The sequence below is a fragment of the Centroberyx affinis genome, unplaced genomic scaffold (genome assembly GCF_046629955.1).
Source record: "Centroberyx affinis isolate AG114_WGS23_722 - 3 ecotype Tasmania unplaced genomic scaffold, CSIRO-AGI_Caff_v1 ptg001154l_1, whole genome shotgun sequence".
NCBI classification, from domain to species: domain Eukaryota; kingdom Metazoa; phylum Chordata; class Actinopteri; order Beryciformes; family Berycidae; genus Centroberyx; species Centroberyx affinis.
The window spans coordinates 44,567-60,596 of record NW_027279686.1 but is presented as its reverse complement, the minus strand read 5'-3'; the positions used below and the strand labels follow the sequence as shown (position 1 = coordinate 60,596).

The 16,030-nt window shown below is 40.6% G+C and overlaps 1 protein-coding gene across 1 annotated transcript; it reads left to right on the top strand.

Annotated features, from left to right (window-relative positions):
• Positions 1–368: 368 nt before the first annotated feature.
• On the top strand, positions 369–15,704 carry efhd1 (EF-hand domain family, member D1). Its single transcript, XM_071524132.1, has 4 exons — positions 369–649; positions 10,667–10,814; positions 12,072–12,206; positions 15,559–15,704. The coding sequence occupies exons 1-4, from the start codon at positions 369–371 to the stop codon at positions 15,691–15,693; spliced, it is 699 nt and encodes a 232-aa protein (XP_071380233.1). The 3' UTR covers positions 15,694–15,704.
• The last annotated feature ends 326 nt before the right edge of the window (positions 15,705–16,030 follow it).

The following is a 16,030-nucleotide window of genomic DNA, read 5'->3' as shown; positions in this document are numbered from 1 at the left end:
TAGTGAAACTCTGGCTTTTTAATAAATGTTAATAGCCATATAGGCCTATGCAAGATGCCAGATAGCTGTTAAAAAAATACAAAGAAATTCTCAGATAACTTGGAGGGTGTAAAAAACAAAAATCAGAACAAAACAAACAAAAAACACAGCAACTGTATTTTGATTCCCTACAAATCCACCCTCAAATGAAGTTAGCCTAATTTTCACTGTATACAAAAACGTTGAAACGCGTTCGTCAACGAGGCCTTTATTTTGAAGGTTTTTACCGGAAGTCCTTTTTCATTCTCCCTAGCTTGACACTGGTACTTTAAGTTGCTCTGAAGCTCCATTCTCAGACAGCCAGTGTGAAGGCTGCTATCCTCCTCAGCATGGCATCGGAAGAGCTGGCCAAGAAACTGCAGCGGCGGCTGGCCGCTGTGCAGGCGGCTGAACCGGAGCCGGCGACCGAGCAGATATCGGTCAAACCCCGGGACCCGGAGCCACCCAGCAGCAGCGACTCGTCCTCCGAACTGTCCGCCAAACTGACCCGCAGGCTGGACATCAACGAGGGAAGCGCTGCTCCTAGACCAGCCCGGGTCTTCAACCCCTTCACCGAGTTTAAAGAGTTCTCCCGCAAACAGATTAAGGACATGGAGAAAATGTTCAAGAGGTAAGGCTAAATCTGAGACCTGATAAGACCTAACTGTTGTTGATTTTAGGGTGTCAGGGACTTTTTTTTTCTTTTGGTTATGGGATTGTCTCTGCTCAAATGTAATGAACAGGCCGACATGTTTACTTACTGTTCAAGGGATTATTACTGAATGAGCATGTGGGACTAGAAGCCCATGATGAGATTAAACTGGTGCTGCTGACGTGAAGCCTCCAGGTGAAACTACTGACTCTGCTGATTGATTAAATGACTGATTGACTCACTGGTCACCAGTGGTGGAAAGTAACTACGTAGGCTACATTTACTCAAGTACTGTACTTAAGTACAATTTTGAGATACTTGTACTTTACTTGAGTATTTCCATTTGATGCTACTTTATACTTCCACTCCACTACATTTCAGAGGGAATTATTGTACTTTCTACTCCACTACATTTATTTGACAGCTTTAGTTACTTTTCAGATGGAGATTTGACACAATGGATAATATAACAAGCTTTTAAAATACAACACATTGTTAAAGATGAAACCAGTGGTTTCCAACCTTTTTGGCTTTTGACGTCTTACAAAAAGCAGTGTGTAGTCGGGTCACATTTCAGATGTCTATGAGTTGTTAACAGCTCCACCAAATAGTGATTTTTCCCTCTAAACCTCACATGGTTTAATTTCAATAAATGTTCAAATGATCCAATATTTCAGCAAAAATCAAAGATTAGAGAAAAAGTCCAAAAACCGAAAACAGATTTGTGTATCAGAACTTTGTTTTTTCTTCTTTCCTCTCCCATAAATCATCTCACGACCCCTCAGATTTATCTGGTGACCCTTTGGAGGGGCCCGACCCCTAGGTTGGGAACCACTGGACTAAACTAGCTAACTGTATATAAAGTAGTTCAAACTAGCTCCACCTCCAGCAGCTACAACAGTAACATGCTGCTTACACACTGATGCTTCAGTATTAATAATCTAATGATGTCATATATAATAAAATATCAGTCAGAGGGACCAAACCACTACTTTTACTTTAATACTTTAACTACATTTTGCTGCTAATACTTATGTACTTTTACTTCAGTAGGATTTTTCATGCAGGACTTTTACTTGTAATGGAGTATTTTTACATTGCTGTATTGGTACTTTTACTTCAGTAAAGGATCAGAGTACTTCTTCCACCACTGCTGGTCACTGCAGGCGCTGTTCACAACCACCTGGGAGTTTTCTCTATTTCTTACACACTTCGTCCATCCAGTCTTGTGTAAACTTGAGAGAGACTTCCTATCTCTGTGGTACTTCTTACTCTTCTCATGGGCTGGTCCACCTGCAGCATCAGACCATGAGAAGTCCTCCAGTTCCAGTGAAATGACAGAGGTCACGGGGCATGTTGACACCCACAACCGGGTGAAATAATGTTTTTTTCCTCTTTCTCTCCCGGTGCAATGGAACTGTACAGGCATTGTGTTGGTGCCCTTTTCAATCAGAGGATAAGGGCCACTCTTGTCCGAGGCAGTTTCCTCAGCAGCACCCCCCTCTCCTGGTGACAATAGCGTCTTTGTGTTGGTACTGGTGGGACGTCCGATCAGGAAAGGAGTGAAATTACATAGATAGAAGTTTGATTATTAGAGGTGACTTTCTTGCACCACTTATAGCAGTGATTCTCAACCTATTTCATATCTAGGACCCTAATTTAGCCCACATTAGAGCCACAGACCCCCATTTGATGAGATTTTGTCTCTCAAACCCAAATCTGATAATATTTTTATTGCTAGATATGATTTTGTCCAGAATTCCATGACTATCTGTATTGTCGGTAGAGAGATAACAGAGAAACTATGATCATTCTCTAATTAACTTCTTGTAAATGAAATAATGAAGTTTAACAATTCATCAATTTGCTGGGGACCCCCTGGAACCCCGTCAAGGACCCCTGGTGGTCCCCGGACCCCACGTTGAGAACCACTGACTTATAGAGCCATTGCGCTTAAACTGATATCATGCAAGTACATGGAGTACAGCCACCTGGCTACAGGTACACATCAAACTATTGGGTAGAAATCGGGCTTGGGTCAATATTGGATAATATTGAATATCGCAGTATTTTCAAATATCGCAATATTGCATTGCAGAGGTGTGACCAAGTCAACTCTGCGCGAGTCCCAAGTCAGTCTCAAGTCTAGAGGCACAAGTCTCAAGTCAAGTCTCAAGTCAAGTCCCGAGTATAAATGTAAATGACCAAGTCAAGTCTCAAGTCTAAATGTAGAACAGCAAGTTAAGTCAGAACAAATCAAGAGTCCAGTATCAATTTAATATCTTAAAGAAAACTAAATATCTAGGACTTTTCAATGCAATATGGTTTTAATAGGATAAAAATTGGTAAGAGCATCATGAGTTTGATTTCTACAATCAGTTTCAACTTCAATCATTCTAAATTCTGAAAACGGAGTTTAAATTTGGTTGTCTGGTAGAGCAAATCTCATAGACTTGAAACCTTTTTAAGTCGGTTTAAGTCATCAAAGTACAAGTCAAAGTCAAGTCTCAAGCAATTCAAATTGTGACTTGAGTCCGACTCGAGTCCCCACCTCTGTTACATTGCGATATAACATTTTGGATGGAAAGCACATTGCAAGTTATTGATTGCCGGCCAGTACTGGGCCTACATTATGCAATGACTGTGCAGTTTTTCTGCTCTGGTTATGCAGTCGAGCTCATCTCAGAGCAGGAGGAGTCCCACTTAGGAGAGAGGCAGCAGGTCAGAGAACTTCTCAGATACTAGAGATTAGGCGGACAGGGTGGAAGGAGAGGTACAGCAAGAAAGAAAGAATAATACTCATATTCTGTCTAGTAGAGACAAAGTGTCTTGTGTCCTTGCTGGTCGAGGGGAGATGTCCATTGGCAAATTAAAGGAATAGTTCACCCAAAAATGAAAATTCTGCCATCATCTACTCACCCTCATGCCAAATGAAACACAGGTGAAATTTGTTAGTCCATATAACACACAGGGAGGTTGCCAACTTGGTAGCAGCCTTCTCCAAAACAACTGAAGTCAATGGGGACCTGTTCTTTAGAGTTTAGAACAATCACACTGTGAATAGAAAGATCTATACACCATTATTTGTTGCAAATCAATCAGCTGTAGTTAAGATTTGCACTAAATGATGGTGTAAATATACTGTAGGTCTTTTTGGAACTCTGAAGAACTGGTCCCCACTGACTTCAGTTGTTTTGGAGAAGGCTGCTATGGAGTTGTGCTGGCAACCTCCCTGTGTGTTATATGGACTAACAAATTTCACCTGTGTTTCATTTGGCATGAGTGAGTAGATGATGACAGAATTTTCATTTTTGGGTGAACTATTCCTTTAAGCATTTCCCCACATAGATATCATGCATGCTCAAAAAGTCTCATTTAGCAAACATTTATTCCCCTCAGCTCCCTCTCTTCCTGACCTAAAGCCTGGGGTTAAGTTCAGTGAATTCTTCAGCCCAACAATAGTCCCTGCAGTTGTTAATGAGCATATATCCTCCCATGACGGACACAAGTGTGTCACATGTTGCTCATTGCTAGTGTGCCCTATCCTACGCCTCCATGATGTGGTCATCAATCTGGTGTTACAGACAGTGGTGGAAGAAGTACTGAGATCTTTTACTTAAGTAAAAGTAGCAATACAACAATGTAAAGATACTCCATTACAAGTAAAAGTCCTGCATTCAAATTCTTACTTAAGTAAAAGTACATAAGTATCAGCAGCAAAATGTACTTAGAGTATCAAAGTAAACGTACTCATTATGCAAACTGTCCCCATTTAGAGAGTTATATTTTTCATAAATTATTGGAATATTAATACTGATTTATTGACATACATGTACATGTAAGCAGCATTTTAAAGTTGTCAACGTGAAGCTAATCTTAACAATTTAGCTATACTTTTGGGTAGTCTAATCTATAACAATGCTATTTTATAGTTATTTTATAAAGATGATCAAATGTTTTAAATATAAAATATTGATCTGAAAAGTAACTAGGAACTATAGCTGTGAAATAAATGTAATGGAGTAGAAAGTACAATATTTCCCTCTAAAATGTAGTGGAGTATAAGTACAAAGTAGCATAAAATGGAAATACTCAAATAAAGTACAAGTACCTCAAAATTGTACTTAAGTACAGTACTTGAGTAAATGTACTTAGTTACTTTCCACCACTAGTACTATAATTTCATGTAATATATCATTACAGTACAGAACGCTGACTATATGGACGCTGTTAATATAGTAGGGATGGGACAATATATCGAAATCCAACAAATCACGATACAAAAATGCGACATTATGTCTCGCGATATTGGCTACATTTTGTTCTGCTGTAGTAATCACAAATGAGGCGGCTTGTCGATCACAATATCACAAGATCACCATCGAAATGATATTGTTTGCACTTTGTAATGACATTTTTAAATTGCTGTTTACATTCTAGCGAGCCCGTGCCATTGCTAGAAAGATTTGTGACTCGGAAATAAATGTAATTCTGCTCTAGTTTGTTGTCATTTAACTTTTATTTATGACATCGTGTCGTGGTTGTATTGAATTGCAGACCCCGTATTGTGAGATCAGGATATTGTCCCATCCCTATAATATAGTGGCATGCTCAACAATAGCCAATGCAATTGTTGACAGCCTCCTGATTTGATGCAATTACTTATTTCATGTCTGATCCCTACTCATTTGAATAAGAGGCATAGCCATTTTGTGGAGGATTGTAGGAAGGTGAGCACTGAAAAATTTCAAGAGTAATGGGCAAGAGGGTGGTGCCAAAAATAGAGCTCAGGTCTAGGTCAGTAGAATGCCAGGTGTCTGTTTGCTGCGTCATGATATCATGATCATGATGCATCTCGTCCAGGTTCTGCCTGTTCTAACAGAGAGCACAGGGGAAAAACAACTTTATGCGCGTATTTATTTGCCAAGTAGCATTCCATTGAGAATTTATTTAGGAATAGGCCTTGTAACTCCAGTTTCTCCTCAGCCAGGCTCTCAGGCTGCTTTTGACCCCGGCTCTGGGTGGTTGGTGCCAGGTCAGATGGTGGTAGCTGTCGTTTTCTGAGACTTTCCTCGGTGGCGTAGTTTAGCTGGGAGCGTATCTATGTATGTTCCCAAGGTCCTATGTTCCCAGGGTCCTATGTTCCCAAGGTCCTATGTTCCCAAGGTCCGATGTTCCCAGGGTCCTATGTTCCCAGTTCAATATTCTGTTAACACACATTAACCCTCCTATTGTGTTCGGGTCAAATTTGACCTGTTTCAAGTTAAAATATTTCATAAATATTATCCAGTTTTTTTTTATTGGAACAAGGCTTCAAAACAGCTATATAAACACAACAAAACCGATGGTTATCATTTTATTTGATTTTGAAGGTCTCTAAAAAAAATTGTTACATCTGTGGTGTTCCGGGTCAAATCTGACCCGGCAGAGAATATTAAAGAGTCTGGGTGGTTCTGTGGATAAAAACTCTTGGGGGAACATCTTTTTCAGGTTCCCATTATGTGCTATATAGAGCTGGGGAACATAGGACGTTGGGAACATAGGGCCCTGGGAACATAGGTCCCTGGGAACATAGGACCTTGGGAACATAGGTCCCTGGGAACATAGGACCCTGGTAACAATGGACCTTGGGAACATAGGACCTTGGGAACATAGGACCCTGGGAACATAGGACCCTGGGAGAGCACATATGTAGACCTGGAGAACATAGGACCCTGGGAACATAGGACCCTTTGTCATGTTCCCATTATGTGCCATATAAATCTGGGGAACATAGGACCCTGGGAACATAGGACTCCTTTTAGCTGGTGGGTACTTGGCTGGTGGGAATGTGGCCCGGGGCAAATAGGTGGTAGGCATCACAACCTGGTTTCTAACCTCAAAACTCGTCTGTCATCCAGGAGTTTCAGCTATCCCTCCGCCTCAAATCTCTTCAGTTTCACTCCTCCTCTTATTATGCCGCACTGATCCCATTCACCCAGTCCACATTCCCATGGGGGATCCGCCGCCTGGTGACCCAGTTTTCCTCTCAGAAAGCACTGGGCTTAAAGGCATATTTCACATTTTTAATGCAGTGTGTTGAAAGCTCGGCTAGATAATTATCATGATACATTAGTGCATTATTTATAGTGAGGAAACAAGCAAAGGAGTATTTCCAGAAAAACTTATATTTCACCTTCATACCAAAGTGAAATATTGCTTCACATTTAGATTTGAGTATCTTTTTTTTTAGCTGGTCTGTAACACTGCTCCCTCTGTTGACTCAGTGTTTTTTTTTGTTTGTTTAGGAATTCAGTTTTCCTCCTTTTTCCCCTTATGTCCACAAAAATCTTTTATCTGTAGAACAAAACTCCACATCAGAGTTAGAGCCAGGCTAAAATGGGCTGCTACATTGCAAATGAGGATGTATTGTAGCCTACTGACAACCCTTACCTGCATCTTCTCCAGACAAACACACACACACATCCACACACACACACACACACACAATCCATCTCTGCAGCAGAGAGAGAGATAGGAGAGCTGAAGACAGAGATCCACTTCCTATCACACTGTGGAAAATCCAGAGGTGAGAGCAGAATTCTTCCCCAAAATTTAAAGAAAAACAATGAATTTGACACCAATACCGGTTGTGTGTGCTTCAGTTATCCAGAGGAAGAGCAAACCAACCAAATTAAACCTTTCAACTGAATCATCCAATTGAAATATCATTGTCTTAAATGAAAAAGAAGTTCTACATTGCTTTTTATTATCTCTATTTTGTTGTATATTTTTAGATTTCCCGTTCTAGCCATGCCAATAAAGCGCTTTGAACTGAACTGAATTGAAAAGTCAGAATGAAGGAGACAGAGGAAAAATAGCAGCGAGTGAGAGTGAGTTCCCTTATGCCAAGAGCTGTGGCATCTATAATTAACAATGCTGCCGGAACAATGAGGCCCGGCCCAGACCATCGCAGGGAAAAGTGGCACCACTCCCTGAAATGAAGAAAGCCTCCTCTCTGGTATTAAACAGTTAGTTGTGAATTCAGAAGAAAACACCTAAGCTATTCAGGTCAGAACGACTTTTAAGTATCTATGCAAGCAGAATTAAACTCAGCAGATAATCCAAATCCAAATGCTGTCCCCAAGTTTGAGCAAAGCATAGTGAGCCATGGCTATTATGGTTTTCCATTTTTCTGCTTTCATTCCAATTACATGTATGCGTTTTAGGCAGTGAGTGAGTTAGCTTTCAGTCGTAGTCTTTTAATTCTAATAAGCTTTGGCCCACGCAAGTGCTCAGGAATGCGATCTGGGCAGAGATGGTCAGTTGTTGTGGGAACAGTTGTCACACTGCTAGCACAACCAGCAGTTGTCAGATACATTGCACAAATTTGATTTATCGTACTCAACTTCTTGCTTGTATATATGTGTGTGAGCAGATTTAATTGGCTTTCAGCTGGATAGTTGGCTCAGAAATTAGACTTGGATCAGAAGCAATGTGTTGGTTTCTTTGTGGATTCCACTGAAAAGATTGGCCAATTGTAAGTGAACCAGGGCTCGTAAACAAAAGTCACAAGGACTCACAAGTAGCTTGTTTATTGGACAGAGTTTCGGTAACTTGTCATCCTGCCAGGTTAGAGATTTTGGTGGCAGGAGAATGGGGGGTCTAAACAAACCTTATTCCACTTCCTGTAATTTAAAGGAATAGTTCACCCAAAAATGAAAATTCTGTCACCATCTACTCTCACCCTCATGCCAAATGAAACACTGGTGAAATTTGTTAGTCCATGTAACACACAGGGAGGTTGCCAGCACAACTTGGTAGCAGCCTTCTCCAAAACAACTGAAGTCAATGGGGACCTGTTCTTTAGAGTTCCAAAACAAAAACAACCAAACAATCACACTGTGAATAGAAAGACCTATACACCATTATTTGTTGCAAATTAATCAGCTGTAGTTAAGATTTGCACTAAATGATGGTGTAAATATACTGTAGGTCTTTTTGGAACTCTGAAGAACTGGTCCCCACTGACTTCAGTTGTTTTGGAGAAGGCTGCTATGGAGTTGGGCTGGCAACCTCCCTGTGTGTTATATGGACAAACTTCACCTGTGTTTCAACTGGCATGAGGGTGAGTAGATGATGACAGAATTTTCATTTTTGGGTGAACTAATCCTTTAAGCTAAGCATGGTGGACTTGTCCTGACCTCTCTGTCCTCGCTCTTCTTCTCCTCTGGTGTTCATACCAGTTAAGAGCACATGAAGAAATAGCTGAATGTGAGTATCAATCCAGACTGCGGTTTGCCCTTGGTTCATTTTGTTATGCTAGGCTTTCCAAGCATGAGGAACTGCTGGCCATCAGATGTCAACATCCGTCTCCTTACACCCATAAACCCTTGAGTTTTGGGGCCGTTTCTTTGGACTACGTTCTCACTCCTAATGAACCGCACCGCAGTTCTCTTGGAAGAGGACAGAGACTCGCATTTTCAGACGTCTCTGTGCCTTTATTTGGTGTTCAAATGGAATTGTTCTCACCTGGCCAAACGAACTGAACTAAAGGAAGAGACGCTCCAGAGTTCAAATAAACATGTGTGGTGTGAACGCACCCTTAGTTTATAGGTATTTGGATATGTACTAGGTTTTAGGGTATTTCCTCTTGAGACTTTCAATGCTGGATGGGTTTCAATGTTCTTTTGTGCCACTGTGATGATGTTATCTTAGGTTGATTGTTTCATGGTTAATAGTGCTAAATAAGGGTCCTTTCAAATGCGCAGAGGGAGGGCCCTCATGGCCTTTTGAAGAGATGGAATGAAACAATGGCTTCCTTTTTGGTCTGAGCAGATTACTCTCACTCTGGGTTCGGCATGCCTGATACTTCTGTGTGTGTGTGTGTGCTTTCACTCATACCAGATTTGCTGCCCCCCCCCCCCCCCCCAACAGCTGCTGAAAGCTTCTATAAATACTCTTTCTATCAGACATAAGCCTCTCTGTGGTTTGCCATTGGCTCACAGGTGATAACAGCTGTCCGACTGGCCAGTCGAATCTCTCACAACACAATCACATGCAAGCGTGACTGAGGCGATAGCTTTGTGTCCTAAGAATGGCTGCTTTCGTGCTTCATTGGAGAAAACAGTGTGTGTATTTGGCACTCAAGGTGGCAGTAGATAACTTGTGGGCTTTATCCCAACAGCCAGTTAGACAGCAAGACTTTCACTATATTCGCTCCACCCTGTAACTTGTGTAACCTGTTCTAGGGAACAACCAGTGAAACCTGTTTTACAGGGTTTCTACTGGCTATGGAATATTGGGAATATCACAGAATTTTGAAAGCTGTATTCCAGACAAGTCAGGGAATTTGATCAATTCTCTGGGGAAGTCATGGAATATCAGGGAATTTTCCAAATGGGTCAATTTCCAGGAACATAGCGCAATGTATTTTCAGACTTGTTTCACACATAGGAGCATTAGGTGGATTAGGTGATCAGTCCACCTGGAGTGGAGTTCAGACTGTTCACCCCTTTAGAAAAACAACATTACCAGCACCATTACCAAAAAAAATTATTTTAGGTCATGGAAGTCCTCTGACTTAGGTATGGAAAACCATGGAAAAGTCATGGAATTTAACATCAGAGCCAAAGGGAGAAATTAAACGTCTTTTTTTTTTTTTTTTGCCTGCCAGATAATACGCAGCCACAAGACATGTTGTGGACCCCGGATGTTGCCTTGGTAACAATTAATGGGGATCCAAATTAACAATAAACAATTAATATGTTGTGTCCTGAGTAAGGGGCGTGGTTCATTCAGGAAAAGGCAGGTTGAGGGTAAGTGGGTACAACGAAAAGTCAATTCCAACACTTCATCACAAAATTCATGGGATGCATTGGACATCACAAACTGATCATATCAAACAGGGCAAGAGTATCTAAGGCTAGAGTTTTCCTTTTAATGACCACTGCATGAGGTTGGTTCTACACTGTGTCCCAGCCTAGTTGGACCTAATTCCGGGTGCGTTTTTTGTAGGTTTGACTCCGGTAAAGACGGCTTCATCGACTTGATGGAGCTGAAGCTGATGATGGAGAAGCTGGGAGCTCCGCAGACCCACCTGGGCCTCAAAAACATGATCAAGGAGGTGGACGAAGACTTTGATGGCAAGCTGAGCTTCAGAGAGGTATGTGTGTGTATGTCTTGCTCTTCTGTTCTCGTCTTCCAGTGGAGATGAAGTAGAGAAAAAGCAAGAGCTATGGCTTTAGGAGTTGGGGAGAAAAGTTGAACTGTGTCCAATCCCTGACACCTTATCCAGTTACGGCCATTTTGAGTATTTCGGTGCGATTTTTTCAAATCCCCTACCAAAAGGCAAGTAAGGCAAATTCATACATATTTGGGATGCTAAATATCAAATTTCATTCATATCTATAGATATTTAGACATATAAGTAACGCATATCAGTTAACGCGAGAAGTGTAAACTCTTAGATTGCATTTTGGGCAATGGTGTCTTTATGTAGAGGATCCACTGACAGAAATGAATATATCAGTGAAGAGTATTTAAAAAAAGATCCAGTGCTGGCAATATTGGCTGAAAAATGGAAAAATAAAAGCCTTGAATACCTAGCCTACAATTCCTACAGTTATCTGCAGCATTGTGAAGGCACAGGAAGGGCTAATGTTGAAGTCGACATGAACTGAATGAAGTCTCCAGAACTGGAGAAGCTTTTGCACCTCAAAACTACTTGCGCCAACATCCATTTACAGGGTCTGGAAGAAAACAAAATTACAAGGTAATGACAAACGGCATGATTCATTTATGAGAAATCTAAATTTAAACAGTACAGGATGAATTAGTTTGGTTGTATGTTGTCTGGAATTGGGTACAGTTACGTTAATACCAAATTTAGGGTTGGCTGGGCTGTTTGACTTTTTCTATAATAAGTAAAAACCAATCTCGGAACCCATCGTCTATCGGTCTGACGACGATTAGACTCTGGGGGCAACGGCCAATATTTCGGGGTTTCCGGTTCTTGGCCCGGATGTCCACTGGCTCCACCGGAAACCCCGAAATATTGGCCGTCGCCCCCAGAGTCTAATCGTCGTCAGACCGATAGACGATGGGTTCCGAGACTGTACGAAGACACATAATGACCCACATGCTACCAATATTACCACTATTCCACAAGTCCAACAAACAAAATGCAAAACCTAAATCAAACAATCTAATGTTGTAAAGTGACACAACTTACCTTATCAGGAAACCAGGGAACTTTAATTGAATCTTCTATCAGCTAGCCATGTCTGATATCGCAGTTGAGTGCAAGGTGATGATAAACTGTCAATTCAGTGTTCTCTGTATTGGCGCCTTAGTACTGGACATTTTATTCAAGGTAGGGAAAACACTGAAAGTCTTAACCTTAGTTGCTGTCTTCCTCCAGTTCCTCCTGATCTTCCGGAAGGCAGCGGCTGGAGAGCTGCAGGAGGAGAGTGGCCTGATGGTGCTGGCCAGGCTGTCGGAGATAGATGTCTCTACTGAGGGAGTGATGGGGGCCAAAGACTTCTTTGAAGCCAAGGTATGAATGTTTACACGTGTGTGTGTGCATGTATCGTCTTGGGTCTTGTACTTCTGTCCTTGCGAGAACCAATTTGAGTTTTAGACCCTTTATGCTGCTTTTCCACCGCATGGTACCGGCTCAACTCACCTCGACTCAACTCGATTCTACTCGCTTTTGGTAGTACCACTTGGTTTACCACTGCAGATAGTACCCCCTCAATGTACTATGGTACCTGGTACCTGGTACTTGCCCAATGGAAAACCAAAAAAGGCGAATGGAGTCGAGTTGAGCCGGTACCATGCCGTGGAAAAGCGGCTTTAGACCTGAGGACATTTTGGCTGGTCCTTGCTTTTTCAAGGGTCAAGTTTAGGGTTAAGATTAGGATTGGGTTTGGGTTAGGTTAAGGTTAGTTTAGGATCAGGACTTAGGTTTAGGGTTAAGATTAGGGTTAGATCTAGGTTAGAGTGGTGAGGGTAAGGGAGGGAATTAATGTAGTCAGTGTAAGGTCTGTGGTTGTGTGTGTGTGTCTGCTTTGAGAGAGAGTGAAAGGGTGTAGGTGGAAAAATAAATGATGATATATATCGTTGTCAATGCAGATATAATCGCAGAAGGCTCTGTCATTGTTTTCTTGTCTCAGTAGTTTCAGTAGTGTCCCAGTTGAATATGCAGGTCAGCCATATTAAAATGTGAGCTGAATTTCAGTGGCCTCTTTCCCTCATTTTCCTCATGTGGGTTAGGAGGAGAGATCTGGTTAATGTTTCTGTGCTAAATGACTAAAAATACCACTGAGCTGTCGCAGCCCTGATGTCTGATTGCCTCCCTCTCTCCTCCCAACACATTTGGAGTTGATAGAGACTGGTTTAGGGCACACTGCCCCCTAGTGCACAAAAAAAGAAATCCAACATTTTCTGTGCTCTGGGTCATGAGCTATATGGGACAGATTGGCTCCTTGATATTGACTAGATCTGAACAGATATATCTCCAACAAGCCATGGCTCTGTTCAGGTCTGTGTCTGATTTTTTGCAGGTAGGCTACTGTTTTTGAGTCAATACATAGATTTAAAAAAAAAAAATATATATATATATATTTTAAGTCTGGGTTTAAGAGTTGTGATTTCCAGGCTTGGAGCAAATAGTTTTTGTTTTAACCTGCATGGAGTACCGGTTGGGTGGGGTTAACCAACAAGTCTGATAAGACTCGATGCAGGAAATCTGGGCAAATACAGGGTAAGTCGACAGTTATGGGAAAGTAGACTGCATTGACTTTCAAATACTTGATTGTCTGAACTACTTATTGTATTGTCCCATGACAAAGCCCACCTAAATGGGATAAAATAAACCACAAAGTATTTGGTAGATACCGTTTGAGTCAGCTCAGGACTGACAGGTATGACCTGGCAGTCGTAATGTGACTTTTTCAACAAGCTAATATTTTTTTACTCAACCTTTATTTGTACAGGGGAAATCAAATTAAATGTAAAACCAGCAAATCTTGAATGCTAAATGATAACAGAAATTAGAATGTAGAAATATCTACAAACGGAACAGTAAAATTATGCTTGTAAATCTTTGTTCACTGCATGAACAAAGATTCCATGTCCCTGTATGCATGAAACATGAGCATCCCTTCATTAATACAGGGACTATTGAACGGAAAGTGCTGAGGCAGTCCCACCTCAGCTTGTTGAACAAATTATTCCACTTGGTGGAGCACATTATGAAAACTGCAGTGGGTTGTTATGCTGACTAGTGTAGTAGGTTGCTTCTATTTTTATTCTTATGTATGCATGTTATAAAATTTTTTTATCTCCAGCAGTACCATTGAATAAAACACCTAATACCTAGCTGCGTCATTATTACAACCATAACCATTATAATCAAATTAAAGAAGGCACATGGAGGTGTGGTAATTTCTACAAGCGTGTGCATTGATGATTGCCTAGTTTGGGCGATGGCTATGTCATTATTATAAGCATTGCCATTCTATACCTATCCCCTCTTGGTCTAGGATGACAGTGCTTATAATGTTTAGCCTTGTGCTTACTTTCGCTCACCTCTATAGGAAATTAATCATGATAATAATAACAATAATAATAACTTTTATTTATATAGCACCTTTAAAAACAGTTTACAAAGTGCTCTGACAGACAAAATAAAAGCAGAATACTCAAATTATGAATTTAAAAGGCAATTAAATAATAATAAACAGGGATTAAATTCATAGGAGGACAGAGGTGGAAAAGAGCAAACATTCAAGTAAATAGTGGTATAATCGTAGGATGAAAACCAAAATAAAAGTAAGATAAAATTAAGATAGAGTTAAGATAAAAGATAAAAGACGCAACAAAACAATAGAAAGACGATAAAAAGCTGATAAGGGAAAGACGATAAAAGACGACATCTCATAAAAGCAAGTCCATAAAAATGGGTTTTAAGAAGTGATTTAAAAGAAGTCACTGATTCTGCTAGCCTTCTCTCCTCATCATCAGAATGGACTCCTGATGACTTAAGCGAGGTGAAAGGATAGGATAGGATAGGATTTAGCAATGACTTATATTGATGGGAAGGAACCACTGCCATTTTGTGTGTTTTTTTTTACTTAACAAAAATAACAATACAACATAAAAACACACAGAAATGACAGAAAAAAACATAAACATGTAGAGACATCAGAAAAGAGAAGAAAAACACTGTAAACATAACAAATGTAAAACAAAGTATATCAATTAGACAGAATGGAGATCACAGCCTAGTTGTGAAGAAAAAAGGTAGAGAAAGTCTAACTGATATAAACAAATGCAGGTCTAGTCATATAAGCTTATACATAAATAAAAAGTATAAAGTTACATAACAGAACATAAAGTATTATACACTCCATTTACAATTTTTATAAATAAAGCCAATACACAAGGCAAAAAAAAAGTGGAAAACAGGAACAGAAGAATACAAAAACAGGACATATCAAAGCTCAATATCCCATGCTTTTATAACCAATAGTTTTTCCCATTTACCACTGAAAGCAAGTCCCTTACCTTCCCCTCTCATAATTAGCCTTTCCAACAAATAGTGATGTTTGAGGAAGGAAATAAATGAAGCCAATGATAACTGTTTATTTGGAGTATTAAATGTGTAAAGTTTGCCAAGCAATACAATTATATTCAATAAAGTATTTTGGTCATCATGAACTCCCCACATAATTGTGAAAGGGGACAAAGGCAAGAAAATGGCTTGTGAAAGTAACCAATGCGCCACCTGCTGCCAAAATGATGCAACAAGTGGACAGCACCAAAATAAATGCATGGCATCCTCCTCCTCATCAGAGCCAATTCCACAACTTAAGCATTCTCCTTGCCACTTTGTGTGTCGTCAGATGCAAGCTCTGTCTCTGGGCAGCAAGTTCGAGGCCGAGATCCGAGAGGAAAAAGAAGAACGCAAGAGGCAGGAGCTGGAGAGGGTGCAGAGACGGGCCGCCTTCAAAGAGCTGCAGTCGACCTTCTGCTCATGACCCTCCGGATGAAGGTCCGGACGTGCACATTCACCCTTAAGGAGAGTTTAGAAGCGGCTTCACTATATGCCGCCACTTTAGCCAATGTCATAGCTCAGAATTTTCCCACAAGAATGGAGACTTTGTAAGGCTTGTTAATGCATTAAAGTAAAAACTTCACCTAAATATATTACATTTCATACCTCAAAGACTCCCCAAGCTAGTTTGTGTTCAAGTCACACTTTCAGAACTAGATTTTTGAGTTTCTAAGCAGTCGACCGCCATCTGTGACTATCCCTGAGGCAGCATTGGGATGTCACTCACTAATTTTTTATTTTTCCTTCCAGCAGCCTGAAAA